Source organism: Ipomoea nil, unplaced genomic scaffold (assembly GCF_001879475.1).
Source record: "Ipomoea nil cultivar Tokyo-kokei standard unplaced genomic scaffold, Asagao_1.1 scaffold3321, whole genome shotgun sequence".
NCBI lineage: Eukaryota > Viridiplantae > Streptophyta > Magnoliopsida > Solanales > Convolvulaceae > Ipomoea > Ipomoea nil.
The window spans coordinates 5,443,770-5,469,397 of record NW_017619749.1 but is presented as its reverse complement, the minus strand read 5'-3'; the positions used below and the strand labels follow the sequence as shown (position 1 = coordinate 5,469,397).

Genomic DNA, 25,628 nt, shown 5'->3' with positions numbered 1-25,628 from the left:
GGGCACACTGCCCAGTGGCCACAGGTGTGACCATGGTCGTGGCCACCAGACAGTGTACACTACCTGGTTGCCACGGACGGAATTCAATTTTGTGCACCTGATTCGACTTCTAGGCTATTTTCACCCTTAAAACCTTTGTATTAGCATTTGAAGTCTTCATCAAAGTTGTAGCCCTTCAAGTTAGTTTTCCAATAATATAAAAATCACTTGATTTGGATATTGATGCGCAGAGATATGGCAAAAATACTGTGCAATGGTCAATTTGTGCTAGAATTTCAACTTCTTGCTCTTTTGCTCTACTTTTGCCTTTGTTTGTTCAAATGACCAAAACCACTAAACACACCATAATTTGTCTCTCTAAGAGGTGTTTCATCCATATTCATAGCTTCTCATTAGTTCCCATTGACTCTACATGCATCTGAAATGCCCTAAAAATCATTCAATTTATTTAAATCATCAAGAATTACACATAAACACACAAATGAATCAAATGAGGAACACTTTGGGCAAAATTATAACAAATAACAAGGAAAATAAGCTTAAATGCACGGTAAAATTATCAATATTTACTCTTATCAATGTATAAAACTAGTAATATATAACATTAATGAGTAATTCTTCTGTCACACCGTCTCACTAATCCTTATTGGTGAGATCGTTCAGGTCAAGATGAAAATGTAATACTAATCATGTTTAATTTGTTACTAATCAGATAAAATGTAACACTTTTAATGAAACTGTAATACTCATCATTTTCTTCTCTCTTATAATTCTCCTCTTTATCCTTCTTCTTCTTCTCTTCCTTCTCCTTCTTATTGTCCAAAATTATAGAACTATATATTCATAATTTTTGAACTATATATTCATAATTATTAACAGTTTTGGAACCGTACGTAGCATAATTTGCCTAATTTGGGCTAGTGGTTTATTAATAAGAATATTAACTTATTGAGTAGTAATAGTTTGGGATATATGGGATTACAAATAAGAATATTAAGTAGTAGTTTGGGCTATTGGGTTATTAATAAGAATATTAAGTAGTGGTAGTTTGGCTATTGGACTACAAATTATGCTGTGGATCCAGGCTCACCTTGTAAGGTAGACCTAAGTTTAAAAATACATAATTTATATATTAGATATTTACAATTTACATACTGAATATTTATCATTTTATATAATGAATGTTCACAGTTTACATACTGTTCCCAATTTATATATTAAATGATTACAATTTAAATTGTAAGCATTCAGTATATAAATTATGTATTTTGACCAAGATCCACATTACAATGTGAACCCGGATACATGACATAACTATTGCTTTCCAGCCGTAAGGGAATTAATCGGCAAATTATTGTATGGACCATGGTCCACACAATGTTATGTGGACCATAACAAAAAATATATTTTTAATATATTGAATGTACATTATTTTTGTACTGAATGTACATTATACAATATAATGTACATTAAGAATAAAAATAATATACATCCCCTTAATACAATGTACATTATTTTTGTTTTGAATGTATATTATTTTTGTACTGAATGTACATTATTTTACAGTAAACAAAATATGGTCCACACAACTTGTGTGGACCAGTCCATACAATAATGATTGGAATTAATCCTGAATCATTCCCATTTGGGTCAGTGCATTTCAGAGAATTAACTCCAATTTGGGCTGATGCACTAATATTACCACTTGGGCCATCTTTACCCATATTGAAAAATGATTTAATTGATTTACCTCAAACTTGGGGTTTGGGCAAATTATATCGTGCACTGCCGTGTATAATTGATTACGCGTCGAGTTTCAAAATGACGTGATCAGTTTAGATACAATATAGTTTTAGTTGGTAATTAACACTGATCATTTCGATATAACTACAACCTGATCATTTCGATATAACTACAACCTCATTGCATAATATATACTCAAATATGTGAAATGTTATTCAGTTTTTTTTTTTTTTTTATTACAAAGGAAAAGGGACACCCACATATACTATCTACACCTTCACCAAGACGCGAACCTAAGACATCCCACATAAAGGGCCAACCAGATACCAGTGAACTACAAGCCACTTGGTAATGTTATTCAGTTTCATTTTATATACACTGCAATTTTATTTCACCACAACTACATCATCATTTTGATATAACTACAGTTTCATTTGATAATATATAAAATAATATGTGAGACAATGTCGATTTAGATACATTGTAATGTCAGTTTAGATACATTGTAGTTTTAGTTGGTAATTAACACATAAAAAAATGCGTACTCCGTTAACAGTAACGGCATGCCGTTTCTTTACTTAAAGAAACAGTGTCGTTTTGACCGCGGTCCACAATATAACGACTATGGGATTTGCCTTTGGGCCACGAAGAACTGGAATGAACTATCTGTCTTTGGGCCTTTCCTCCTCTGCTCTTGTTTGCACTCCCAATCCATTGATAGCCTATGCATTTTTCTTCCTTTTTCCACTAATTTTTGCTTTGCCAACCAAGGAATTCCTTTGATTCTCCCCAGCCACACTGTTCTGAGACCCCTCCCTTCCAAGCCCGTCAGATTCAAGCCCAGCATCTAGCCTTTTTATTTTCGCAAATTATACTGTGCAACCGAATGCACCATGCGCATGGTGCATTCGACGCAAAACTACGTCGTTTTAGTTAAAAAACGCGCATCTCACTTAAAGAAGAAATCAGGTTCCATTCCCGGCAATAGCATTTTTATATATCCATAAATTCATAACTATATATCCACAAATTCATAACTATATATCCACAGTGAATGAATGAAGTAAAATTCACAATGAATGAACTAAATATCCACAATGAATGAACTAAATATCCATAAATTCATAACTATATATCCAGAAATTCTTAACTATATATCCATAAATTCATAACTATATATCCACAGTGAATGAATGAAGTAAATATCTACAATGAATGAACTAAATATCCACAATAAATGAACTAAATATCCATAAATTCATAACTATGTATCCATAAATTCATAACTATATATCCATAAATTCATAACTATATATCCACAATAATGCTATTGCCGAGAATCAAACCTAAATTTTTTTTTTTAAGTGGGACGCGCGTTTTTAGTCAAAACCACATTGTTTTGCATCGTATGCACCATGCGCATGGTGCATTCGGTTGCACAGCATAAGTATTGTTTTATTTTCTTCACATCAACTCATGAACGAAAAGTACATGCACGAAGAATCCGAATCTGACCAAACAAAAATTGAAAATGAATTATACATATGTTTTCTCCAGGTTTCTCCATTCCTAGACCAGGCCCACTATTCGGCCCATTTTCCTCTCTTCTGAGCGTTATGCTGTGCAACCGTGTGCACTATGAATGGTACGCACAGTTTCAAAAACAACGTCGTTTTGACGTTCGATTTTTTTTTTAAAAAAAAAAATCAGTTTCGATTGCCGTTTATGACGTTATGTTGTGCATAATTTAAACTATATAGTTCATCATTATGGATATATAGTTCATTCATTCTGGATATATATTTCATTCATTATGAATATATAGTTCATTCATTCTGGATATATACTTCATTCATTCTGAGTATATATAGTCCATTCATTTTGGATATATAGTTCAAATTATACACAAATAACGCCGTTAACGACAATCAAAACTGATTTTTTTAAAAATCAAACGCACATTTTTAATCAAAACGACGTCATTTTTGCAACCGTGTGCATCATGCATGGTGCACACGGTTGCATGGCAAAATTTGCCCCTCTCTTCCTTTCGCCTGATAAGTCCCAACCACATCCCATTAAGCCCTTTCTCTGGGCCCACATTTAGAAGCACGGATAGTTATGTTATGGACACGGATCTACCTTGTAAAGTGTACATGTGTCAAAGTAATTAACAAAAAAGTATGCGAAATTACTAAAAGATTAAATAAAGCATTAGTTGGTTAACTAATTACTAGAGCGGTACAAATTTTCAACAACTAAACAAATTATGCACAGTTTGTGCTCTTACCGTGAGGAGCCATAGGCCCATAGCCCCGTCGAAAGAAGCTTTGCTAATTAAAAGAAAGGAGGAAAATATGAACAAATTATTTATAGTTCAAAATAATGAATTATGATCATGAACATGTATATGTGTTGTCTATTTAGCATTTATGAACATCTTTGCAAATATAACGAACATGTTCATGTTAACGAACACATAAATGAATATGTTTGCGAACGTAAACAAATACTACTCATAAACGCTTAACAAATGAACACGGTCATTATTTTTAAAAGTCTTAATAAACGATCACGAACACTCAAAAAATATCAACAAACAAACACGAACAATCTTAGTTCATTCATGTTTGATCCGTTAACAACCCTATTCCTATATATGGATGGGTTTATGCTTTCAACTTGTAGACAAAAAGGGCAAATTATGATGTGTAACCGTGTACATCATACATGTTGCACACTGTTCTATATTCATAATTACTGAACTATATGTTCATAATTATAAAGTTATATATTCATAATTTTTGAACTTCATATTCATAATTATTGAACTCTATATTTACAATTATAGAATTCTATGTTCATATTCCTAATTGTTCAACTCTATATTCACAAATCACATAATTATATGTTCATAATTTGATAATTAACTATATAGTTTATAAATTATGAATCTACAATACATATATTATGAATCTGCAGTATATAAATTATGGATCTACTGTATAGAAATTATGAATCTGCTATATAGAAATTATGAATCTGCTGTATTTAAATTATGAATCTACGGTTTAGAAATTATGAATCTACAGTATAGATTTTATGAATCTACAGTATAGAAATTATAAATCTATAGTATATAAATTATGAATCTACAATACATATATTATGAATCTGCAGTATATAAATTATGGATCTACTGTATAGAAATTATGAATCTGCTATATAGGAATTATGAATCTACTGTATTTAAATTATGAATCTACGGTTTAGAAATTATGAATCTACAGTATAGATTTTATGAATCTACAGTATATAAATTATAAATATATAGTATAGAAATTATGAATCTATAGTATAGAAATTGTGAATTGGAATTGTGTGCACCTTGCATGGTGCACACGATTGCACAGCATAACGTCCCGAAAAAAAAATGCCATGTTGGATAAGAAATTATTGTGTGGACCATGAATATCAGGTACATTTTTAATATATTAAAAGTACATTATTTTGTATTGAATTTACATTATATAAAATAATGTACCACCAGTATATTAAAAATGTATTTTATGTACATAAATAATGTACACCGTGTATATTAAAAATGTACTTTTTATTTATGATCCACACAATTGTGTGGACCATGATCCATGCAATAAAGATTGACGTTGGACTCAACCCATTTTGCACATGCCCGTAACGGGCCAACCCATGTAAATTGAATCGGTTAGTTTTAATACTTCTTTCTTGGAAGCCAAATTGGGATGGAACCCTTCTTTTGTTTGGAGGAGCATTATGGAGTCTCAACAAGTTTTGAAGGATAATTGTCATTGGAGAGGAATCTATAGACCACATTTTCATGTAGCCAATTGTTGTTGGGAGTCTTTTAGTAGTCTGGTAGCTAGGCCAAGTCCCAAATCATTTTTGATGAATGGGTAAGCTTCATTGTGGATAACCTCAACAACCATTTTCAGTGTCTTTTTTTATTGTCTGCTGGAGCCTATGGAATGTAAGAAATCAGAAGCTTTGGAACAACATCCCTGTTAACCATGCCAATATCCTTCGAGATCTTATATTGATGCTTGGAGAGAAGTTCACGGCAAGGAAGGTAGCAGTAAATTATAAATATCTACAGCAGCGTGAGAGATGGAAAAGACCACCAAAAAACACCCTTAAGCTGAATGTTGATGCTGCACTATCTTTGGACTCTAGAACAACAAGTGCAGGCTCCATAATCAAGGATCACAATGGTCACTTTGTTGCTGCTATGGTTAGAAGCTGGAAAGGTCTCTTTCAACCAAAGGTGGTGGATGCTATGGGAATCGGGGAAGCGTTAAACTGAGTAAAATCTCTTGGTATCCGTCATATCCAGATTGAGTCAGATGCTCTAACTGTTATTGATAGTATTAATTCTCATTCTGATTGGACTTCTTTTGACCTCGTCATTGAGGATGTAAGACAAATTGCTAAGATGTTTCTTAATATTAGCTTTGCTTTTGCTAGACCTTCCGCGAATATGATAGTCGCCCATTGACTTGTTAGGGAAGCTATATTCTTGGCTGAATGTATGGAATGGAGACAAGTTCGTCCTTCCTTCCTTATGGATGTACTTTGTAATGATCAAAAACCGTAAACATCTAATATGGATATGATTTCGAACCAAGTCTACAAGTATAACCCCCTAGCTTAAAAATTGGACTAAAGTGGTAGGTCCAAATCTAGTAAAAGAGAAACAACAAATTATTATGTGGACCTGAGTCCATCTTGATTTCAAAAATATATAATTTATATATTGAATATTTACAATTTACATATTGATTGTTCACAATTTTTATATACTGAATATTCACAATTTATATATTGAACGTTTACAATTTACATACTGAATATTCTCAATGTACATACTAAATGTTCACAATTTTATTATATATTAAATGTTCACAATTTACATACTCAATGTTCACAATTCAAATTGTGAATATTCAGTATACAAATTGTGAATATTTAGTATATAAATTGTATATTTTGACTCGAGTCTATGGCATAACTGTAGAAGATAAACTAGCCTCTCTTGTTGTCGGATGCAAATTATTATGTCAACTTGGGTTCAAATATTCACAATTTATGTTTTACAAATTTCAAATTTGTATACTACGAACACACAATGTTAACATATATGTAACTTATTATCTTGTTTGGTATTCACAAGTTTTTTTTTTTTTTTTTTTTTTCAAATACTACAATCACAGAATACTAACAAATTAGGATTTGATAACCTATTCACACTTTTTTGTATACAATTGTTATACTTTTTGATTGTTTTTTTTTAGGGGTGAAACACAACTTTATTAAATCAAATTCTCAATACAAAAAGGAATAGATGAAAACCAAGAAAGTGAACAAGTTTGAGAACGAGCTGCTCTTGCTAACGCATGAGCCGACTTATTCACTGATCTAGGGATGAAACAAATAGACATAACTTTAAAATGTCTTTGATAACTCTTACAATTATTATACTTTTTGATTTAAAAATACAATTTATATATTCTAATTTTTTGTATACAATTATTATACTTTTTGATTTAAAAGCACTATTTATTTATATATTCTAATTTCTAAACACTTTCAATTTTAATACTAAACATAGTTTAAGACCAAGGTCCACCTTATAAAATGGACCATATTATAACAACTCTAAACCCCAAAACCCTCACCCTTGTTCGCCTTTCGCTGAATCCCTTCTGCCTCCTGAAGGGCTGCAATGGCGAAGGGGACTGGAATTCTGGTGAGCTCGAAAGCAGAGCTTAAGCGGAAGCAGAAGGAGCAGAAGAAATCCAAGTCTGGAGGTTTCGAATCGATGGGGCTCAGCCCCAATGTCTTCAGAGGAATTAAGCGTAAGGGCTACAGAGTCCCCACCCCAATTCAGCGGAAGACCATGCCGCTCATCCTTTCCGGCAACGACGTCGTCGCCATGGCTCGGACTGGCTCCGGAAAAACCGCTGCATTTCTGCTCCCCATGCTCGAAAAGCTCCAGCAACACGTGCCCCAGGCTGGAACTAGAGCTCTCATACTCTCTCCCACCCGAGATTTGGCTCTTCAGACCCTCAAGTTCACCAAAGAGCTTGGTCGCTTCACAGGTGACTTTTTTTTTACTCCGAATTTTTATAAAATATATGTGTGATTGCTTTTCGTTTAATCTTTTACACTTGTGGTGTTTTAGCTTATTTATTTTTCAAAGACTTAGCTTGTTTGAATTATGAGGATTTTTAATCCTTGATTTTGACAATTCAATTCAATGCAGATCTCCGTGTTAGCTTATTAGTTGGTGGTGATAGTATGGAAAGCCAATTTGAAGAATTGGCACAAAGTCCAGATATTATAATTGCAACTCCTGGTCGGCTTATGCATCATTTATCAGAGGTAGATGATTTTTCCCTGCGCTCTGTGGAATATGTAGTGTTTGATGAAGCAGATTGTCTATTTAGCATGGGGTTTGCTGAGCAATTGCACACAGTTCTCACCCATCTAAGTGAGAATCGCCAAACTTTGCTTTTCAGTGCAACTTTACCAAGTGCCCTTGCTGAGTTTGCCAAGGCTGGTCTTCGAGACCCTCAGCTAGTACGCCTTGATTTGGAGACTAAGATAAGTCCTGACTTGAAGCTAACCTTTTTCACTCTAAGACAGGAAGAGAAACATGCTGCCATTTTATACCTGATTAGAGAACTAATTAGATCTGATGAGCAGACATTAATTTTTGTTGCCACCCAGTATCACTTGGAGTTCCTTAGCATTCTTTTGAGAGATGAAGGTATTGAGTCTTCTGTTTGTTATGGAAAAATGGATCAAGATGCCCGTAACATCCATATTTCAAAGTTCAGAGCAAGAAAGACAATGCTGCTTATTGTTACCGATGTCGCGGCCAGGGGAATCGATATCCCATTGCTTGATAATGTTATCAACTTTGATTTCCCTTGCAAACCTAAACTCTTTATCCATCGAGTTGGACGAGTTGCAAGGGCTGGTCGTACTGGTACTGCCTATTCTTTTGTCACTCCTGAAGACATGCCTTACTTATTAGATCTTCACCTCTTTCTCTCAAAACCAATTAGGGCTGCTCCTACTGAGGAAGAGGTTTTACGGGATATTGATGGAGTTATGTCTAGAATGGAACAAGCCACTGCAAATGGAGAAACCATCTATGGGCGGTTTCCCCAAACGGCTTTAGATCTCCTCTCAGACAGAGTTCGAGAGATTATTGAATCATCTGCTGAGCTGATCTCTCTTCAAAAACCATGCAAGAATTCATTTAGGATATATTCAAAGACAAAAGCAAAACCTTCTAGGGAATCTGTCAAAAGAGTAAAAGATCTGCCTCGTGAAGGGTTGCATCTGCTTTTCAAAAATCTTTTGGGTGGTAATGAGTTAACAGCATTAGCCTTTTCTGAACGTCTGAAAACCTTCAGGTGACACAATAACAAGTTTAATTTTACATCTTTGGGCATTTGGTGGATTCCATTTATTTAATATTAACTTGTTACTTTCTTTAAGACCGAAACAAACCATCCTGGAAGCTGAAGGTGAAGCTGCTAAGTCAAAACATCAAGTAATTTTTCTCACCCATTTTAGTGCTACTTGATGATTTATGAATAACTCCTTCCTGATTTTTAAAAATATTTTTCACTATCAGTTAATCAAGGTCTCTTTCTCTCTGTATCTATTTGGATAATTTTTTTTGCTTTATTCGAGATTTAAAGTGAGATTCCAATAGATTTTGACTTTGCAATTTTGCAGGGAAGCATATATTGACTATTAAACATTATGCTTATGTTTAGGGTTAGGCTTGCTAAGGTTATGAGACTAAATTGAAGCAACGTTGGTTAATGGAATTTAATCATGTATTTGAAATTGCTACTGCCTGCTTTCGGTACATATAACAGCAGTCTCTGGTATTGAAACAGTGGGAAAATCCATTTTCTGTATTGTATTGGAGAACTCAGTGTTTCTTCATAAGGTTAAGCTAAGAGTAAGGTCTTTCCAAAAAAGAAAATAGAATCAAAGTGTAAAAAACAGATAACTGTAGTCTAGTGTATTTATCAGTAATCCTTCACAAGTTTTTTGACTACTTTTTTATTTATCAAAACCACTTTTCATATGTTTCTTCTGGAATTAAGAAGTATCTCAGATAATATGCCATATTTCCTCTTGAAAAGTGTGTTTTCTGGTAATTCTGAGACACCCTTTCTTAAGAATTGTTGAGATGTTCATGGTTTGCAATCCGGCATCAAGTTTTTGAATAGATTGATCTTTCCTCCAATCAAAGATTTGAACTTTTTTGTGCAAATGTGTTGTTCAAATATGATTTAAATATGCAAATTAAAATTTTGTGCACAGCTTCATTTAATTACAAATTACAATAAGTGATACTTACCATTTTGTTGGTTATATAACTTTTGTCCATATACGTGTTTTCTCCATTTATTGTTTTCTGTGCTCTCCTGTTTGAGTTTATATATGTTTTCTCTATTCACATTATGCGTCTATAACTGTTAGGCATATATATATGTATGTTAGCTTGTCTTTTCTAAGTAGTTTAAGTCACTGTTATTGTTCAATGATAGTGATACAAATGATTTGGAATCATAAGCAATTCCAAAAGAGTATCTTCATTTTGTGTGGAAGGAAAACATGCATTTTTTTCCAGTATATGTAATGGAGAAGTGGAATTGCAGGGCAGTCAGTGGGTTGATGTGATGAAGATGAAAAGAGCTATCCATGAGGAGGTCATAAATAAAGTGCGCCATCAGCGCTACAGTGGCGATCATGTGTCTAAGGTAAAGCTTACTGTAATGAATCCATCTCTTTGTCTTATAAGGGCTATTAATATGTTTTGGTTTTTTTTTGTTTTTTTGTTTTTTTTTTGTTTTTTCTCGGAGAGGGGGGAGGCTCTATCTTCTGCTATTTGTTCAGATATTGTTTGATGGCTCTCTCACTTCTTTGGTCCTTCCCCTTGTTTCTGAGTTGTCATTGCTTTTAAATTCCAAATGCTGGCTTTTTAGTGCTTTGTTTTGTTAAGCTTGCTAAAATATTGGCTCTATTTTAGGATGACACTGAAGAATGCATTTCTGCCCAAGTCAAGGAGAAACCAGGTTCATCCCTGGTCATTCTTAATCTTCTTTACCTGCAATTTAATATCAGAATTTGTATCTGCACTACATTTTAACGATTCCACTTTGTGTAGTTTTGATAGAATTCTGCTCAGTTCTGGAAAAGTGCAGAGAAGAACTGCCTATTGACATTTGTAGTTGAAGAGTGGAGTAGTCCAAAAAATGAATATGAGAGTTTGGCCTATGAGCATCATTTTTATAGCATGAACTGCATATTTGCATTTCTATTTTATTTAAGCCTTCATATCTTATGTCTGATGTGTGTTTAATCAAAGTGTTTCCTTGACTCTATTAAAAACTAGAAATATTAGAGAGAATAGTTTGCTGGGGGAAATTGAGACCTGCTTCAAAGAATATGTATCAACCAATTATGATGTTATGTATTTCTATCACATTTAAAATCCTTAGACACAAAGTATGTACTATATTGTTATTAATTGTTTATTAGCTTTTACATTGAAGCAAGGCTTAACCAATACATTGCAGAGTAATATTTCAATGCATGAATATGCCACTTGAGCATACTTTCTTACTTTTTATTCTTTTTTGCTTGATTTTATTTGGTTTTTTAATACATGTTTTATTTGGCAGTTTCTGGATCTAAAAGAAAGGCTAAGAGCTTCAAAGATGATGAGTACTTCATAAGCGCTGTACCAACAAATCAGGTAAGATTTACAAATCACTGGTTCTGTGTTCAAACATTTTTTGGTGATTGCATTCTGTTTGAACATATTTTGATATGTGAATGTCTAACTCATCCATTTCAGCATTTTGAGGCTGGACTTTCTGTGAAAGCTAACCAAGGATTTGAATCCAATAGGTAAATCTATCAAAACATGCATGCAATTTTAACCTTAGGGTAGAGTGGGATTTTTTGCAACAAGAAATTGCTATTATCTTAAATTTTAGAGTTTTAGATAACATTTCGTTTGGATTAGGTTGGATGCTGCTGTTCTAGATTTAGTAGCTGATGATAAAGAAGGGCTGCATAGACAAAAAACTACGTATCACTGGGACAAGGTACAATCAATCTACTGAACTATCTGCACATACTGTAATCTGTGGTCTTTTTTTTTTTTTTTTTTTTTTTTTTTTTTTTTTTGTTTGTTGTAATTAACTGAATGTGCTCTATACAGAGGAGCAAAAAGTACATCAAGCTGAATAATGGGGATCGTGTGACTGCTAGTGGGAAGGTACTCTTTTTTTTTTTTTTTTTTTTTTTTTTTTTTTTTTTTAATAATTAAGTAATTTTTAAATTTACATACCTGTTAATTTGTGTCACTGGACAATCGTCATTATGTATATGGGGCCCAGAAAATTTTATGCAGTTAAGCAGGAATTGTTATTTGGTATTATTGTACTAATGCTATCCCGTTCTTTCCTTCTTGTGGGAACTTCTGCTAGTTCTTGCTTTTTGGTTTGCATAATCTTTGTGAGATTCCAGGTATACATCTTTCCTTGCTATTTCACATGTTTTGTCAATTGTGCACAGATAAAGACAGAGGGCGGTGCAAAGGTGAAAGCTAATAAAACTGGGATATACAAAAAATGGAAAGAACAGTCACACAAGAAAGTGTCCCTCAAAGGAACCAACATGGATGATAGTATTGGAGAATCAACAAGTTCAGCTGGTAAAGGTTTGTAATGAAACTACTGCATGATCTTTTCTGCTGTTATATCCTCTGATTTCTGAAGTATGAATTTTCATTTTCTAGCTTCATAAAGTCTGTGTTTTGGTGTATGCTCTATACTAGGCATAGTTGTCAAGGCATCGCCTAGGCGTCCGGTTGGTGGAGACCGGATGCCTAACGAGCTTGTCTCGTCTGAAATCAGTGAGGCGAGCTCGGATGTTGCCTAGGCGTCCGGCAGCATCTTGGACCCCTAACCTGGACTAAAACCCGTGTCCGACCCAAGTTAATTTAAAAGTGTAAACCCTCCCAACTTTGCCTTTCACCGCCAAATGCATCTGACCCCACTCCTCCCAGCATTGCCCTTCCACCGCCGAACTGCTGTCGCAGCTGACTGTTCTTTCTTCTTGGCCAACTGGCCGTTTGTTTTTCTTTTTTGTTCTAAACTTCTGATTTCATTTTCTTTCTTTCTTAGTGGCTCACTGGCCATATATAATTTTGTTTACTCTGCTGGCAGTGTCTACACTCTGCTTGCAGGGTGAAAGTCCGCCTTAACAACATTGGTACTAGGATCTCACTACTCTTTGGCCCTGTTTGGTAACATAGTTAGCTTATCAGCCAATTTTGGCTTGTTTGACCACTATTAGCTGTTTGACTTGGTTAAACAGCCAATATGAGTGTTTGTTAATCAGATTTTTATAATAGGATTAATAGCTTATTGTTCCAAAATGCTAAAATTCAAAATTTTTCGATCAGTTTTTTTTGATAAAATAAATTATACTCTTAAAGGTCATTTTGCATGTAATCAGCTATCAACTAACAACTAGTTTACCAAACATCTTTTTACAACCAGCTAATGCTATCACTTCCACTAACCCAATCCGCTAACAACTATTTGCCAAACACCCCCTTCATCTTTCACTGTTTTTTTTTTTTTTTTTTAATACCACAACTGGAAGCATGGAACGAATTTAAGTAAAGATTGTGCATTCCTTAAGAGGCTGATGATGCTTCTAATCCTTCTGTACAGTGTCTCTATTATTATTATTATTCTGTATGGATGGAGTATTAGGGATGCTTTTGTCTAAACCACTCTCTTCTCCCCCTTCTATTACAGATTGACAGTCTGCTGCTGTTTGTTAACTTCTTACTTTGCATGTTTTGATTAGATATCTGGAAATTGAGATGTATCTGTATCTGATCCAAGTGTAACTATACTCACCTTGTCTATTTCCATAGGTGGTTTGGGAGTTAAAGGTGGCAATATGAAATTCCAACGTGGAAGGAAGAATACTAGATCAATACCCAATGCCCACGTACGTTCAGAAATTAAAGACCACGAACAAATTCGAAAAGAGAGGGAGAAGAAGGCAAACAGAATAGCTCATTTGAAGAGTAAGCCCAGCAAGGGAAAAAAATTCAAAAGAAGCAGCAACAAAGGGGGGAAGGGAAGGCGAAGTAACTGATTTGATGTATAGCCTGAATATAGAGTAAGGCTTTAAATTTTGTTGATGTCTGTGTTTTTCTTGTTAAGTGTGTGTGTGTAGGGGTTCCTTTATAACACATCTTATTGAAGCTTAAGAGTCCTTCAAGGGGGAGGGATGGGCGGCACTGCTTCGTTAAGCTGCCACTAAATGCACTGATTAGTATCTTACCCAAGGATGATTTTGATATTTTACAAGTGTACCCTTTTATTCTACTTTTTCTTTTTAATATATTAGTACTCCACCCGTGCACGGACAAAGTATATATATATATATATATATATATATATATATATATATATATATATATATATGAAAATGAAACATTATATATGTCAGATTTTATTTTTGGATTAATTTAGTTCACATGTAATGAATATTTAAGAATTAGTTCATCTATATATGTTAATTTTTTTTGACATCCTTTTTGGCTTTAATTTTTCCGTTATTATTACTCATATATATCACCATACTGCATAATGAGAGCAGTCAATAATTAATGATATTCGATATAATAATTTTTTTTTAAAAAAAAAAAGAGAGAAAACAAATGTGTACAATTCATACCCATTGTAGTATGATACTCGTGCATTGCACAAAATTAGAAATATATAGTAAAAAATTATAAATTGAATTAACATTGTATTTCATTTATAATCTAAATATATAAAATGAGTAATTAGGTTGTTAAGACATGGACCAATATTTATTTCTGAGGCCCAAAGTCCATTTTTAATTAAGTTGTTAAGAGATGACCCATTTTATAGTTTTCTGAGACCCAAAGACCATTCTTTCTTACTCTAATATTTTTTCTGAGGCCCAAAGACCATTGTATATATTTTTTTCTGAGGCCCAAAGACCAGTCTTTCCCTTATCTATTATATTGTAATACGGAGTAATTTGTGGCAAATTATGCTGTGCAACCGTGTGCACCATGCATGGTGCACACGGAATTAGATCCATAATTTTTATATTATAGATTTATACTTTTTATATATGAAGTTAATATTATGTAAATTCAATTTAATACACATAAATTTAGCTCATTCTATCAATTTTATCTTAGTCTAATTTCATGCCATTACTCCATATATCCATTATTATTATTATTATTATTATTATTATTATTATTATTATTATTATTATTATTTTGGTACTCTATCCATTATTGACTTGATCCAAAACTGATTTGTCACTATTTTTTAAAATAAGAAACTTTGCAAGGCCAAGTTTCGGACAAGGTTGAAGCCCAAGGAAGGTTTTGTGAAGATTAATGTAGATGGTAGCTCAAAGGGCGAGGCTGGTAAAGAGAGGTTATTCATAGCTCACAAGGTGATTGGATTATTGGGTTTCGTTATGTCTTCAAGGCTGCTCATTCTAATTGTTATATTCATAATATTTACAACATCAAAATACAATTGGAGATGTTTTTATATTGTATTAGTGGTGTCTCAATAATTGATTTGTACAAATCGGTCCAAAACAATGATAATTTTATAACAGATGTACTAAAGTAAATAAATTAAACCAAATTATTAAATTGTTGATAAAAACAACACAGAATACAATTGAAAAAAAAAAAAAAAAAAAAAAAGAGAAGAACACCGCATAATATAGTAGTGTAGTAGGGCCAAACGAGTCCTTTTACTATAAGTATAAGAAGTGGAAAAGCATTATAAAATGATAATATATACACACAGCACGGACCACACATAAATGATAAACCCCACAAAGTGGCAATTTTTATACTGTTTTTCACCCGCGAAAAAGGCATTGTAAAGTATTAGTTTATAGTTGCTAAGAACTGGAAAGCATGTCCTTCTCGTGGGGGATTGGATTGGATTCAAGTTCTCTGATCTTCACATTAACTTTGCCATTGCATCTTCCTCCCACATGCACTCCGATCCTTTTTTCCTCTCATCAAAGTTCAAACCAAATCCCTTCTGCTTTTCATTTTCTTAATTGATCTCATCATATTAATTCTACTCCACATAGTCACATACATTGCTTTAATTCTTCAAGTCTCAGGAGGATTTGATCTTTTTGGTAGCAAACCAAACCAAACCAAACAATGGTGAAAGAAACTGAGTATTACGATATCCTTTGCGTTAGCCCTTCAGCTTCTGAGGAGGAGATTCGCAAGGCCTACTACCTTAAGGTTACGTTGGTTTAATTTGCAGACATTATTATATTTTACCACTGAAGTTTCCTTATTTAATGGCCGGCTTGAGATTAACCGCATGTGTTGTGTTTGTTTTAATTCCTAAATTAAATTGTATGTTTTTGTTTCTTATTTTGCTCAACTTAACTACTTCTGAATATGATCTTTAATTTTGTGTATTGTACCATTATATTGATGCATAAGCTATCATGAAGATTCTTTTATTTGAATGGTACAGGCAAGGCAAGTTCATCCTGATAAAAATCCCAATGATCCTCAGGCTGCTCAAAGATTTCAGGCATCTTCTCTCTCTCTCTCTATTTATTTATTTGCTTTCTTTCTTTTACTCACTGCTATGTAAGGAAGAAGTAGTCCATCTATTACTTTTTTTTTTTGTTGGAAATTAAATTGGCATTAGAATATAGCTGTAGTTTCTGAGGGCAAATATTCGTGTCAACAGATTTTGGGGGAAGCTTATCAGGTTTTGAGTGATCCGGTGCAACGAGAGGCATATGATCGAAATGGAAAGTCTTGTGTTTCCATGTAAGTTTTTCAGAGCTGCTTAATTTTGCATCAAATATAAAAGCTTAGGCCTACAAATGACACAAATCAAACCCAAAGTGTAATAATCCTGTCTTTTGTCTAATAATGTTTTATAAGACAAATATCTGACCATACATACATAATTATATATGTCAAGGCTGTTTTAATATGTTTTTGTGATCCCAGGGAAACAATGCTTGATCCAACTGCTGTTTTTGCCCTTCTCTTCGGAAGTGAACTGTTTGAAGAGTATATAGGACATCTGGCGGTTGCATCAATGGCATCCTCTGATTTAGTGGACAACGCTGATAAAGTTCATGGCAGGCTCAAGGCAAGTGTCTCAAATTGAATGAATACATTTAATTTGCATAATTAATACTGTTTATCTCAAAGGGTAATTAGAAGCCAGGCTAAAATATACTGATCGAGTAGTAGTGTTTAGAGTATTTTTATTTGATGTAATGAAGGCTGTCCAGAAGGAAAGAGAACAAAACCTTGCTAGAAAATTGAAAGGTTTTCTTCAGCAGTATGTGCGAGGTGACAAAATAGGATTCATACAACATGCTGAATCTGAAGCAGAACGACTGTCAAATGCAGGTTAGCCATCAGATCAATGTAGTATGTATATGCCTTTAACGATATGATGATGCCTCCTCCTTTTGATGGCATTGTTATTATATTTACAGCTTTTGGTGCTGATATGTTGAACACCATTGGATATATATACACAAGGCAGGCAGCACAAGAGCTGGGGAAGAAAGTGGTTTACTTAGGAGTGCCATTTTTGGCAGAGTGGGTTCGAAACAAAGGACATTTCTGGAAATCACAACTCACTGCAGCTAAGGGTACACTACACCTTCCAAAAACAAACTTACTTACTTTCTGTAAAACTGGCTAGCTCGCTCATGAGTGATCGAGTGTGATGTGAACTGAACTGTTTTTTAGGTGCATTTCAATTGTTGCAACTTCAAGAAGATGTTCGTCGCCAATTCAATTCCAAGATGGATGGGAGTGGGCTTGAAAATGATGTGGAATCACATTTGAGGTTAAACAAGGATGCACTAATGAGTTCATTGTGGAAAATGAATGTAGTAGACATTGAAGTCACTCTTTTACATGTCTGCCAAATGGTAAATTTCACGCCCTACCTAGCTTCCAAGATGATCAGACTTGTTTCTTATCAGAGGCATTTGCAGGTTCTGCAAGAGAGCAACACCAGGAGAGAAGAGCTGAAGAAACGCGCAGTTGCCTTAAAAATACTGGGAAAGATATTTCAGGTACAACTAACTAACTAACATGCACTTACAAACATATTTCTAACGTTTGTTCAACATTTGACATACATTTTGCAGAGGGAAAAGCTTGCCCAGAGTACGGCGGGAACATCTAAAAAGAAAAGTATGGCTGATAAGTATGCAGATGAGAGCAGTTCTGATAGCAGTGATGATGAAGAAGATTCTTCATCATCTCCAACTCCTCTTAATTACCGAACTCCTCTAGTCACGCAGGTGATCTGAGGTTTTCATAATAGTTACTAGCTAATCACCATTTACACCAAATAACTAATGCCTGTTTGACCAAATGGCAATGGCAGGGCATTGGTAGACTGTTCAGATGTCTGTGCAACCCAGCTTTTGATGTGGACGATGAAGAAATTGTGTACAAGGGCAGGTGATAGCAGCTGCACCTGGAAAATACCTTAAAAATTCTTCCCCAGAATGTATGCTTTCAATCTTTCTTTCTTATTTCAAGTTCAAAGTTTCATCCTCAACTCCTTGCAAAAGCTGTAATTTGGACGGACAGTTTGATGGTAACATTTGTGTACATTAAACATCTTGTAATTAGAATTAGAGATGTTTGAAACTCTGAAACATTAACTGGAAAAAAAGTTGTTGCAAGTGCCATAAAATAAGACCATAAAAACATGCATGCATCAAAGTCCATTAACATAAGTCTTTCTCAGTCCAAAAGCTACAACACTTCAAATTGCAAAAGCCTAGTCGTTCACACAACAAGAGAGAAAGAAAGGGAATATATACAACATCGTACTCTGAAACCAGAGAGACTGGTATTGCCATCTCTCTACGACAATACAAGACTTACTTAATGAGCCGTGTGAGGCACTGCAGTGTGTGCACGGTGTGCTTGCACCGCGCAGGCGCAATGCACTGATGTCAGGCTCAGACAACCGCTTATAATGAGGGAATGACGGCCTGGGCAAGTATGGAGAGCAGGGAAGGAGTCGCAAACTGCCTGAACAGCCGGAGGGGTGAGGGCTGTGCACTGGCTGATGTTCAGATTCATCAGCCCTTCTTCCTCGTACCTGCTCTTCTTCATGGATTGCCAAATCTCGTGCTTGTGCTTTTTGGCACGACTTTGAGCCAGAGAGTACATTGCCCTATCCGTTATGTTCTGGCAGTAGTACAGCCCAAGGGATCTCAGGTGAGGACAGTTGTTTGCCAACGCAATTACGCTTTCATCTGTGCCCATACATACAACATATACATATCAGTAATGCAACAAACCTTTCAACACAGATCGGTTGTTGTTGAGCATATAACCATTAATGTGCAATCCAACTATTAGCTTAGGCTTTTAGTTGAAATGTAGCACATGCTTCAATTTGGTATCAGAGCCAGACCAAAGGTCATGGGCTCAAAACTTGGCATATTGCAGAAAGATCAAGAAAATACCCTACTATATGGCTAAACACAATGAATACCTGTTATAAGAACACAGCCACACAAGTCAAGGGCTCTCAGATCAGGGCAACCATAAGCCAAACTCATCACGCCTTCATCACTGACTTTCTCACACCACCCCAGAGTTACAGACTGCAAGCGGTTGCAGTAGTATCCAATAGCCTGAAATTAGTTGTCACGTCACATTTAAAAGACTCATCATCTGCAGTTAGTTAGTTCGTTAAGGATGGAACTTCAAAACACAGTTGCTATACATACCTTCAATGCCTTATCAGTGGCTCCTTTAACGCACCCACAGAGATTAAAGACTTCCAGTTTCCTGCAGTGCTCAGAAAGATATGCAATTCCATTATCACTGAAAGCCGTGCACCCACTTATGTTTAGCTTCTTGAGGTTTGGACAACCGTGGGCCAACGCATATAGAGAGCGGTCAGTCAGCTTAAAGCTCTTGCTCAGATCTAGCTCTTGCAGTTCATGACAGCGATTTGCAATTGCCTCAACAGCATTATCCTGAAGTTGTGGTAAGCTTTGTCGCAGAATTAGAACCCTCAGCTTTGTGAACTTGCAAACGAGCGATAAAACCAAATTGTTCATGTTTTTCTTGCACCTGTTAACAAAATCATAAAAAATTGTTCATGTTTTTCTTGCACCTGTTAACAAAATCATAAATACCGGTACATAGGTTTTGTTTTTCTAAACTCTTAACTTTTTACTGGCATCCAGACATCATAATCTTTAATCATGAACTTTTCAAATTTCAATTCTACATCAAGTTGGAAAGGGAAAACATATGTGAGGACAAAAAGCGAAGAGAAGTGAAAGAGCAATAACATAAATGAATAAGAAACAGAGAACTCTTCTATGAATCAAATGCATCATCCATTATGTATAATGAAATCACCATATTTGCTACTTTGCAACTAACTCACCATGTCAAATGAATCAAATACAAATTTGACTAGCCTAAATGCATCACATGAGAAAAACATATACAACAGTCTGGACTTCTAAATCAAGCTGATCATTTGATCAAACCTCACTGTTCAGAAGAAGCACAAATTTAAGAAAATTCACTGAGAACCCTTTTCAGGATTGAAATATCCAAGTATTATATCAAGCATCCATGCCACCAAAATGGTTTTTTTTTTTTAAAAAGGGCTTGAAAATAAGATAGAAACAGAATAGAGAAACAAAGAAAAGGGGGAAAGAATTATACCAAGAAAGGGAAAGTTGGGTGAGACCCCAAGAAATGGCATCTCTCCAGCCACAGCAAACTCCAGAAGCCACAATAACCGTCCGATCATCCACCAGAGAGACAATCCTCAACAGAAGCTCCATTGGTATGTCCTTCCACTCCTTGATCATAATTCCCCCCACCCTACCATCACTACTACAGCTATTGCTAACCATCAACTTGTCAAAGCACAAGTCCTCAACCCCCATCACTCAAAACCTGATTTTGTTTCCTTCCTCTCAAACCACAGCCTTCCTTATATACAAATCCCAACAAAGATAATCTCTTATCGCTGTCAATCACAAAGGAGAAGAGATAGAAAGTAAAGTTAAATAGAGAGCCACAAAAAGAGATAAGCTTTAGGCTTCACCTAGGACACTGCTCCTACATCTAATTTTACTATGCAAAAAAGGTCTTTGTGAATACAACCACTTGTGCTGCTAATCAACACATAATAGATAACAGACGAACAAGTAAAGACAAACCATAAGCTATTATCCGAAGAACAGAAACTGATTATGAAAGGCGAAGGTAACATACCCCACACCAATTCTTGAATTTTGGGAAGATAGATTACCTTTTCCTGAGTTTTTGATTGTTTCTTGAAATGTGCAGCTGGATTCTGGAGAAGAAAGAAGAAAGAAGAAGAAGAAGAAGAAGAGTGTAACGACGGGGAAGAGAGTTTAAGAAACGTACGGGGACAATAACGGAGCGACGTGTGCAGAGACACGTGGCAGTCATAGGTGATCTCTAAGAGAAATTGTGATCCGACGGTCCAAACAATCCAGAAGATTTATACTCCTTAATTTATATGCCTTAATCAAAATTGATCCTCAACAATTCTATTTAATTTATTTATTGGTATAACTTCTATGTTTAAAAAGTGATATGGAAATAGCCTATCACCCAAAATAATAATAATAATAAGACATGCAAAATGCCAACTTCTGTGATTTACAAGAATGCTTTAAGATGAAGTTACTACATCCTACTTCATAGTTACCGTTTAATTAATTTGATTAAAATTATTTAAAATACAATTCTTACTCTTATCAATGTTTTATTTTTTATTTTTTTATATGTTATTATTACAAAGTCGATATTATCTTAAATTAAGCGGGCCCACATGGTGGCCTCGTTTTGTGATATAAAATATGATTATCACAAATTTTGATGTGATTGGTGATGGAGGGCGGAGAATGCAGGAGACGAAAAGTGGACCCCATGAATGCAATTTTAATTTTTTGTTTTTGTTTTTTTTTTTTTAAAGAAAGAATGGAGTGGAAAGAAGAAATTAGTTGTCAAGACAAAGTGGAAAGGAAAGGAAAAGAATAGAATGGGGGAGGGTCCAGAAGGTTCCTTATTTTTTGTGCAAATTCGAAGCCGTGTGCATTATAAACATTACTCCCGTAAATGCCGGTCTCTCGTGTCTGTTTGCCAACCATAATGACATAACTACTCGCTTTGGCATATATCAACAACTCAATTGGTTATAAAGATAAAATTTAAAAAGAATAATAAGAGATTGAGTCTCACCAATAACATGTAAGAACAATCTATGTAGTTTAGCTAAATTATCATGATTTATATAATTTCAGATACTCTATTCGATCAGAGCGTAAGGTCATTGATATTGAAAAATCAACCTTTCAGAAAAAATAATTAATTGCTCTCAACAACTCAAATAATTGATTAATAGGTCATAAATGAAAATTAGAAAGTGATCTTGTGCATTACGTAAATAAGAAACATCGTAAATAATTTTTAAAAGGTATTAATATTATACCATTTTTTTTCAAAATTATTCAACTTTAATAAATATTTTATTTTTCGTTTTTGAAAGAATAATCAACATATTGGGTAAATATTAATTATATTAGGGCTAACATATTTTTCAAAAAGGAAAATACCAAAAACTATATTTTTCAACACACTGCCACTGGTGAGACTCAATCCTAGTCATTTTTTTAAAGTTTTACCTCTGTGATCAATTGAGCTGCCCATGGGGTATCAAAAACCATTTATTTTTCTTACATCTTACATATTATACATAATTCAATTTAACATTTATTTATGGTAAATATGGTATTTTCAAATTGTGTGTCTGTGTGTGTGTATATTACTACAATTCCTTATAGTTCATTTATTATTGTTGATAGACATTATTTCTTTTAGGGAAAATGACAATTTTCCCCCTTTAGTTATATATTTATAGCATTTTTCCTTCCTAAATTATTTAAGTGGCAATTTTTCTCCATAAAATGTTAAATGGACATATTTACCCTTAAAACAAATATTTCATTTATTTTTCTTCTCCAACAATTAATGACCACGATTCGGTTCAAACTAAACAGATACTATAGCAACCAAACTGAAATATTCTGATTACAATTTAGAATCAAAACCTGATATTTAGAGTTTATTAAAATCGCGAACCGAAACGGACGGTTCATGTTCCGAACTGAAAAAAATACATTTACTGTTGAATATAAACTATTTTAACAATAAAAAATAAAATTTTAAAATAATGTTTGAACTAGCAGTTCAAACTGGATCCGGAATTGTGAACCGGTGGTTCAAAATCAAACCAAGCCGCAGTCATATATACTTATATGTGAGGAGAATCAGAATAAATGTAAAAAAGAACATACACTATTTGTAAATATTATAATTATAATTTTAAACTAATGCTAGTAGTTGTTCCAATTCGAACCGTCGGTTCACGGTTCATGATCCCGCTTTTTCGATTCATGTTTTTAATAAACTGAAATCCAAATATTAGGTTTTGGATTTGAATCATAACTGAAAACTTTCAATTCGATTGCTATAGTGTTCGGTTCAGTTCGAATTCAACCGTGGTCATCCCTACGTATAAACAATAATTTGTTGGAGAAGAAAAATAAATAAAATGTTTACTTTAAGGGTAGAGATGTCAATTTAATATATTAGGGGGAGGGGGGAAATCGTCACTTTTAGAATAATTGAGGGGACTAATATGCTTACATGAATAACTAAGGGGGAAAAATTGTTATAAGTATATAGTTTAGGGGGAGAAAGTGTCATTTTCTCTTCTTTTTTTTTTTTTTTTAATGGAAAAGACGTTAGTATTTTTTATAAAATTAATTTAAATACAACTTGACATTTAACCATTTTTTTTCTCGTCTATAAAACCTAGGATGGATAACTGTTTTTTTTTTTTTTTTTTTTTTTTTTTTTTTTTTTTTTTTAACAATTGAGAGGATAATTTGGCATTAAGAATTGGTCAAGTCAAAGAAGAAAGTGAGGCACAACTTGCACAAGAATGGGTACGGTGGAGGTTGCTATCAGCCCTTAATAATAGCAATGGACATCCAAACTCTGGAGCTTCACTTAGATAAGTTAGATTAATCCAAAAGATGTTGTGAATAATTTGTCTTTTTTTATTTTTTTTATTTTTTTTATTTTGTGGAAAATGAGAATAATTTGTCTTAATAAAGTAAAATTTGAGTTTCGAGCTCCTTCTTTTTCTTTCACACACATATATTTATATTTATATTTATATTTATATTTTGTCGGGTTTCATTAAGAGATACATACCAAGCTCTCAATTTTATATTTAAAGTACTCAATCAAGTTCATCTTATTGAACGAATACTTTTTGATCTCTTACATACATATATGAAGATTCATGGTGCTAAAACTTTTATTTATAAAATTTAATTACATTTTAATAATATTCATTGATCAAATTGACAAATTTCTACATCAAAGTTTACCATTCATTTTTTCATGAACACCATTAAATTTAATGATTAAGTTTTATTGAAATTAAAAGTTATATTGATGTAATTAGTTGTTTCTATGACTTGTATATTGTGCTTTTTTTTTTTTTTTTTTTTTTTTGGGTACTTTTGCATATACTTTTTAAAATTTGTCATACTCTTCTTAGTTTTGTGGGCACCATTTTCAATTCTATGAATTTGTTAATTTTTTTTTTCCTTTTATATGATCATGAGTTGTGTTGAAATTTGTTTTCTAATTAAAATTTTTAATTGCATACTTTTTATAATGTTGGTGTATATAAAACTTTTAGCTCAAATCTTGTGGTGGTTAAACAAAAATTAATATTTTCTCTTTTTTTTTTGAGTGTTGACAAATTGATTTATTTGTTAACTACATATAATTATAAATTTAATTGTGTAAATTGTTGAATACTTGAATATAATTAGTGGAGACTTCAAGTACTTAATATACCATATAATTAAATATTTTGTTAGAATAAAATATCTAAGCAATAGATCAGATGTACTTCTAAACAAAACAAAATTTTGATTATCAATTATATATACGTGAAACTATAGTAATTTTTTAAAATGCATTTTGATCATACAATTGTATTTTTTGTTAAATCATTGATCATTTATTTAATTACACGATACACTTCATTTAACTATACATTAATTAATACTATAAAAACAAAATTAGACATTTTTCAGTAGTGCATGAACTAATATAAAAATGTGTACACATGTTGAGATAATGCATGGGTATTTGTGCATATATGTATGTATGCTTACACATGGAGGCATATATGTAATGTAAGCTGTATATTGTGGGCAAGCTATATATGTATATAGTATATACATAGGCTGACGTTTGGGTATGTATATCTTCAATTTGTTACGACTTACGAATTGACAATTAAAGAAATTACATCATTTTCAAAAGTGCAATTGTTTTTCTCCGTATATATTTTTAGTGAAGATTGACATTTTTAGTCATTTAATTATTCTCATCTAGTTGTTTTTGTCTTTTAACTTTTTATTAGTTTTTACCATTAAAATATACTCTAACATTCGTTTACCATTAAACTTGTTGATTTTATGACTTGTTAACAGTCAACGACTGGACGATGAAAGATGTGAATCGACAAATTGAATTCAGCAATAGAATAGGAGCTACAAGTATATCAGAAATAGACCTCTAACTA

At 33.5% G+C, this 25,628-nt stretch overlaps 4 protein-coding genes across 7 annotated transcripts; 3 read left to right on the top strand and 1 right to left on the bottom strand.

Moving 5' to 3' along the window:
* Positions 1-5,821: 5,821 nt before the first annotated feature.
* Positions 5,822-6,277, top strand: LOC109169839. Its single transcript, XM_019318728.1, has 2 exons — positions 5,822-6,013; positions 6,116-6,277. Exons 1-2 carry the CDS (start codon positions 5,822-5,824, stop codon positions 6,275-6,277), a joined length of 354 nt encoding a protein of 117 aa, XP_019174273.1.
* Positions 6,278-7,434: 1,157 nt separating this feature from the next.
* Positions 7,435-14,250, top strand: LOC109170469 (putative DEAD-box ATP-dependent RNA helicase 29). The gene is made up of 11 exons (XM_019319593.1): positions 7,435-7,880; positions 8,045-9,206; positions 9,292-9,346; positions 10,473-10,574; positions 10,844-10,889; positions 11,499-11,572; positions 11,675-11,727; positions 11,846-11,927; positions 12,044-12,100; positions 12,400-12,544; positions 13,775-14,250. The coding sequence occupies exons 1-11, from the start codon at positions 7,505-7,507 to the stop codon at positions 13,999-14,001; spliced, it is 2,379 nt and encodes a 792-aa protein (XP_019175138.1). The 5' UTR covers positions 7,435-7,504; the 3' UTR covers positions 14,002-14,250.
* A 1,522-nt stretch (positions 14,251-15,772) lies between these two features.
* On the top strand, positions 15,773-18,556 carry LOC109170470 (chaperone protein dnaJ 10). Its single transcript, XM_019319594.1, has 10 exons — positions 15,773-16,177; positions 16,419-16,478; positions 16,641-16,723; positions 16,910-17,054; positions 17,191-17,320; positions 17,410-17,568; positions 17,669-17,853; positions 17,920-18,000; positions 18,076-18,231; positions 18,318-18,556. Exons 1-10 carry the CDS (start codon positions 16,091-16,093, stop codon positions 18,396-18,398), a joined length of 1,167 nt encoding a protein of 388 aa, XP_019175139.1. The 5' UTR covers positions 15,773-16,090; the 3' UTR covers positions 18,399-18,556.
* Positions 18,557-18,684: 128 nt separating this feature from the next.
* On the bottom strand, positions 18,685-21,323 carry LOC109170471 (F-box protein SKP2A-like). 4 transcript variants are annotated; one of them, XM_019319598.1, is made up of 5 exons: positions 21,237-21,323; positions 20,642-20,951; positions 19,684-20,032; positions 19,446-19,587; positions 18,685-19,203 (listed from the first exon to the last, which is right to left on the bottom strand). In XM_019319598.1, exons 2-5 carry the CDS (start codon positions 20,866-20,868, stop codon positions 18,827-18,829), a joined length of 1,095 nt encoding a protein of 364 aa, XP_019175143.1. In that variant the 5' UTR covers positions 20,869-20,951; positions 21,237-21,323; the 3' UTR covers positions 18,685-18,826. The 4 variants fall into 4 exon arrangements, with proteins under 4 accessions (XP_019175143.1, XP_019175142.1, XP_019175141.1 ...); XM_019319597.1 differs by lacking the exon at positions 21,237-21,323 and adding an exon at positions 21,200-21,218; XM_019319596.1 differs by lacking the exon at positions 21,237-21,323 and adding an exon at positions 21,145-21,211.
* Between the last annotated feature and the right edge of the window lie 4,305 nt (positions 21,324-25,628).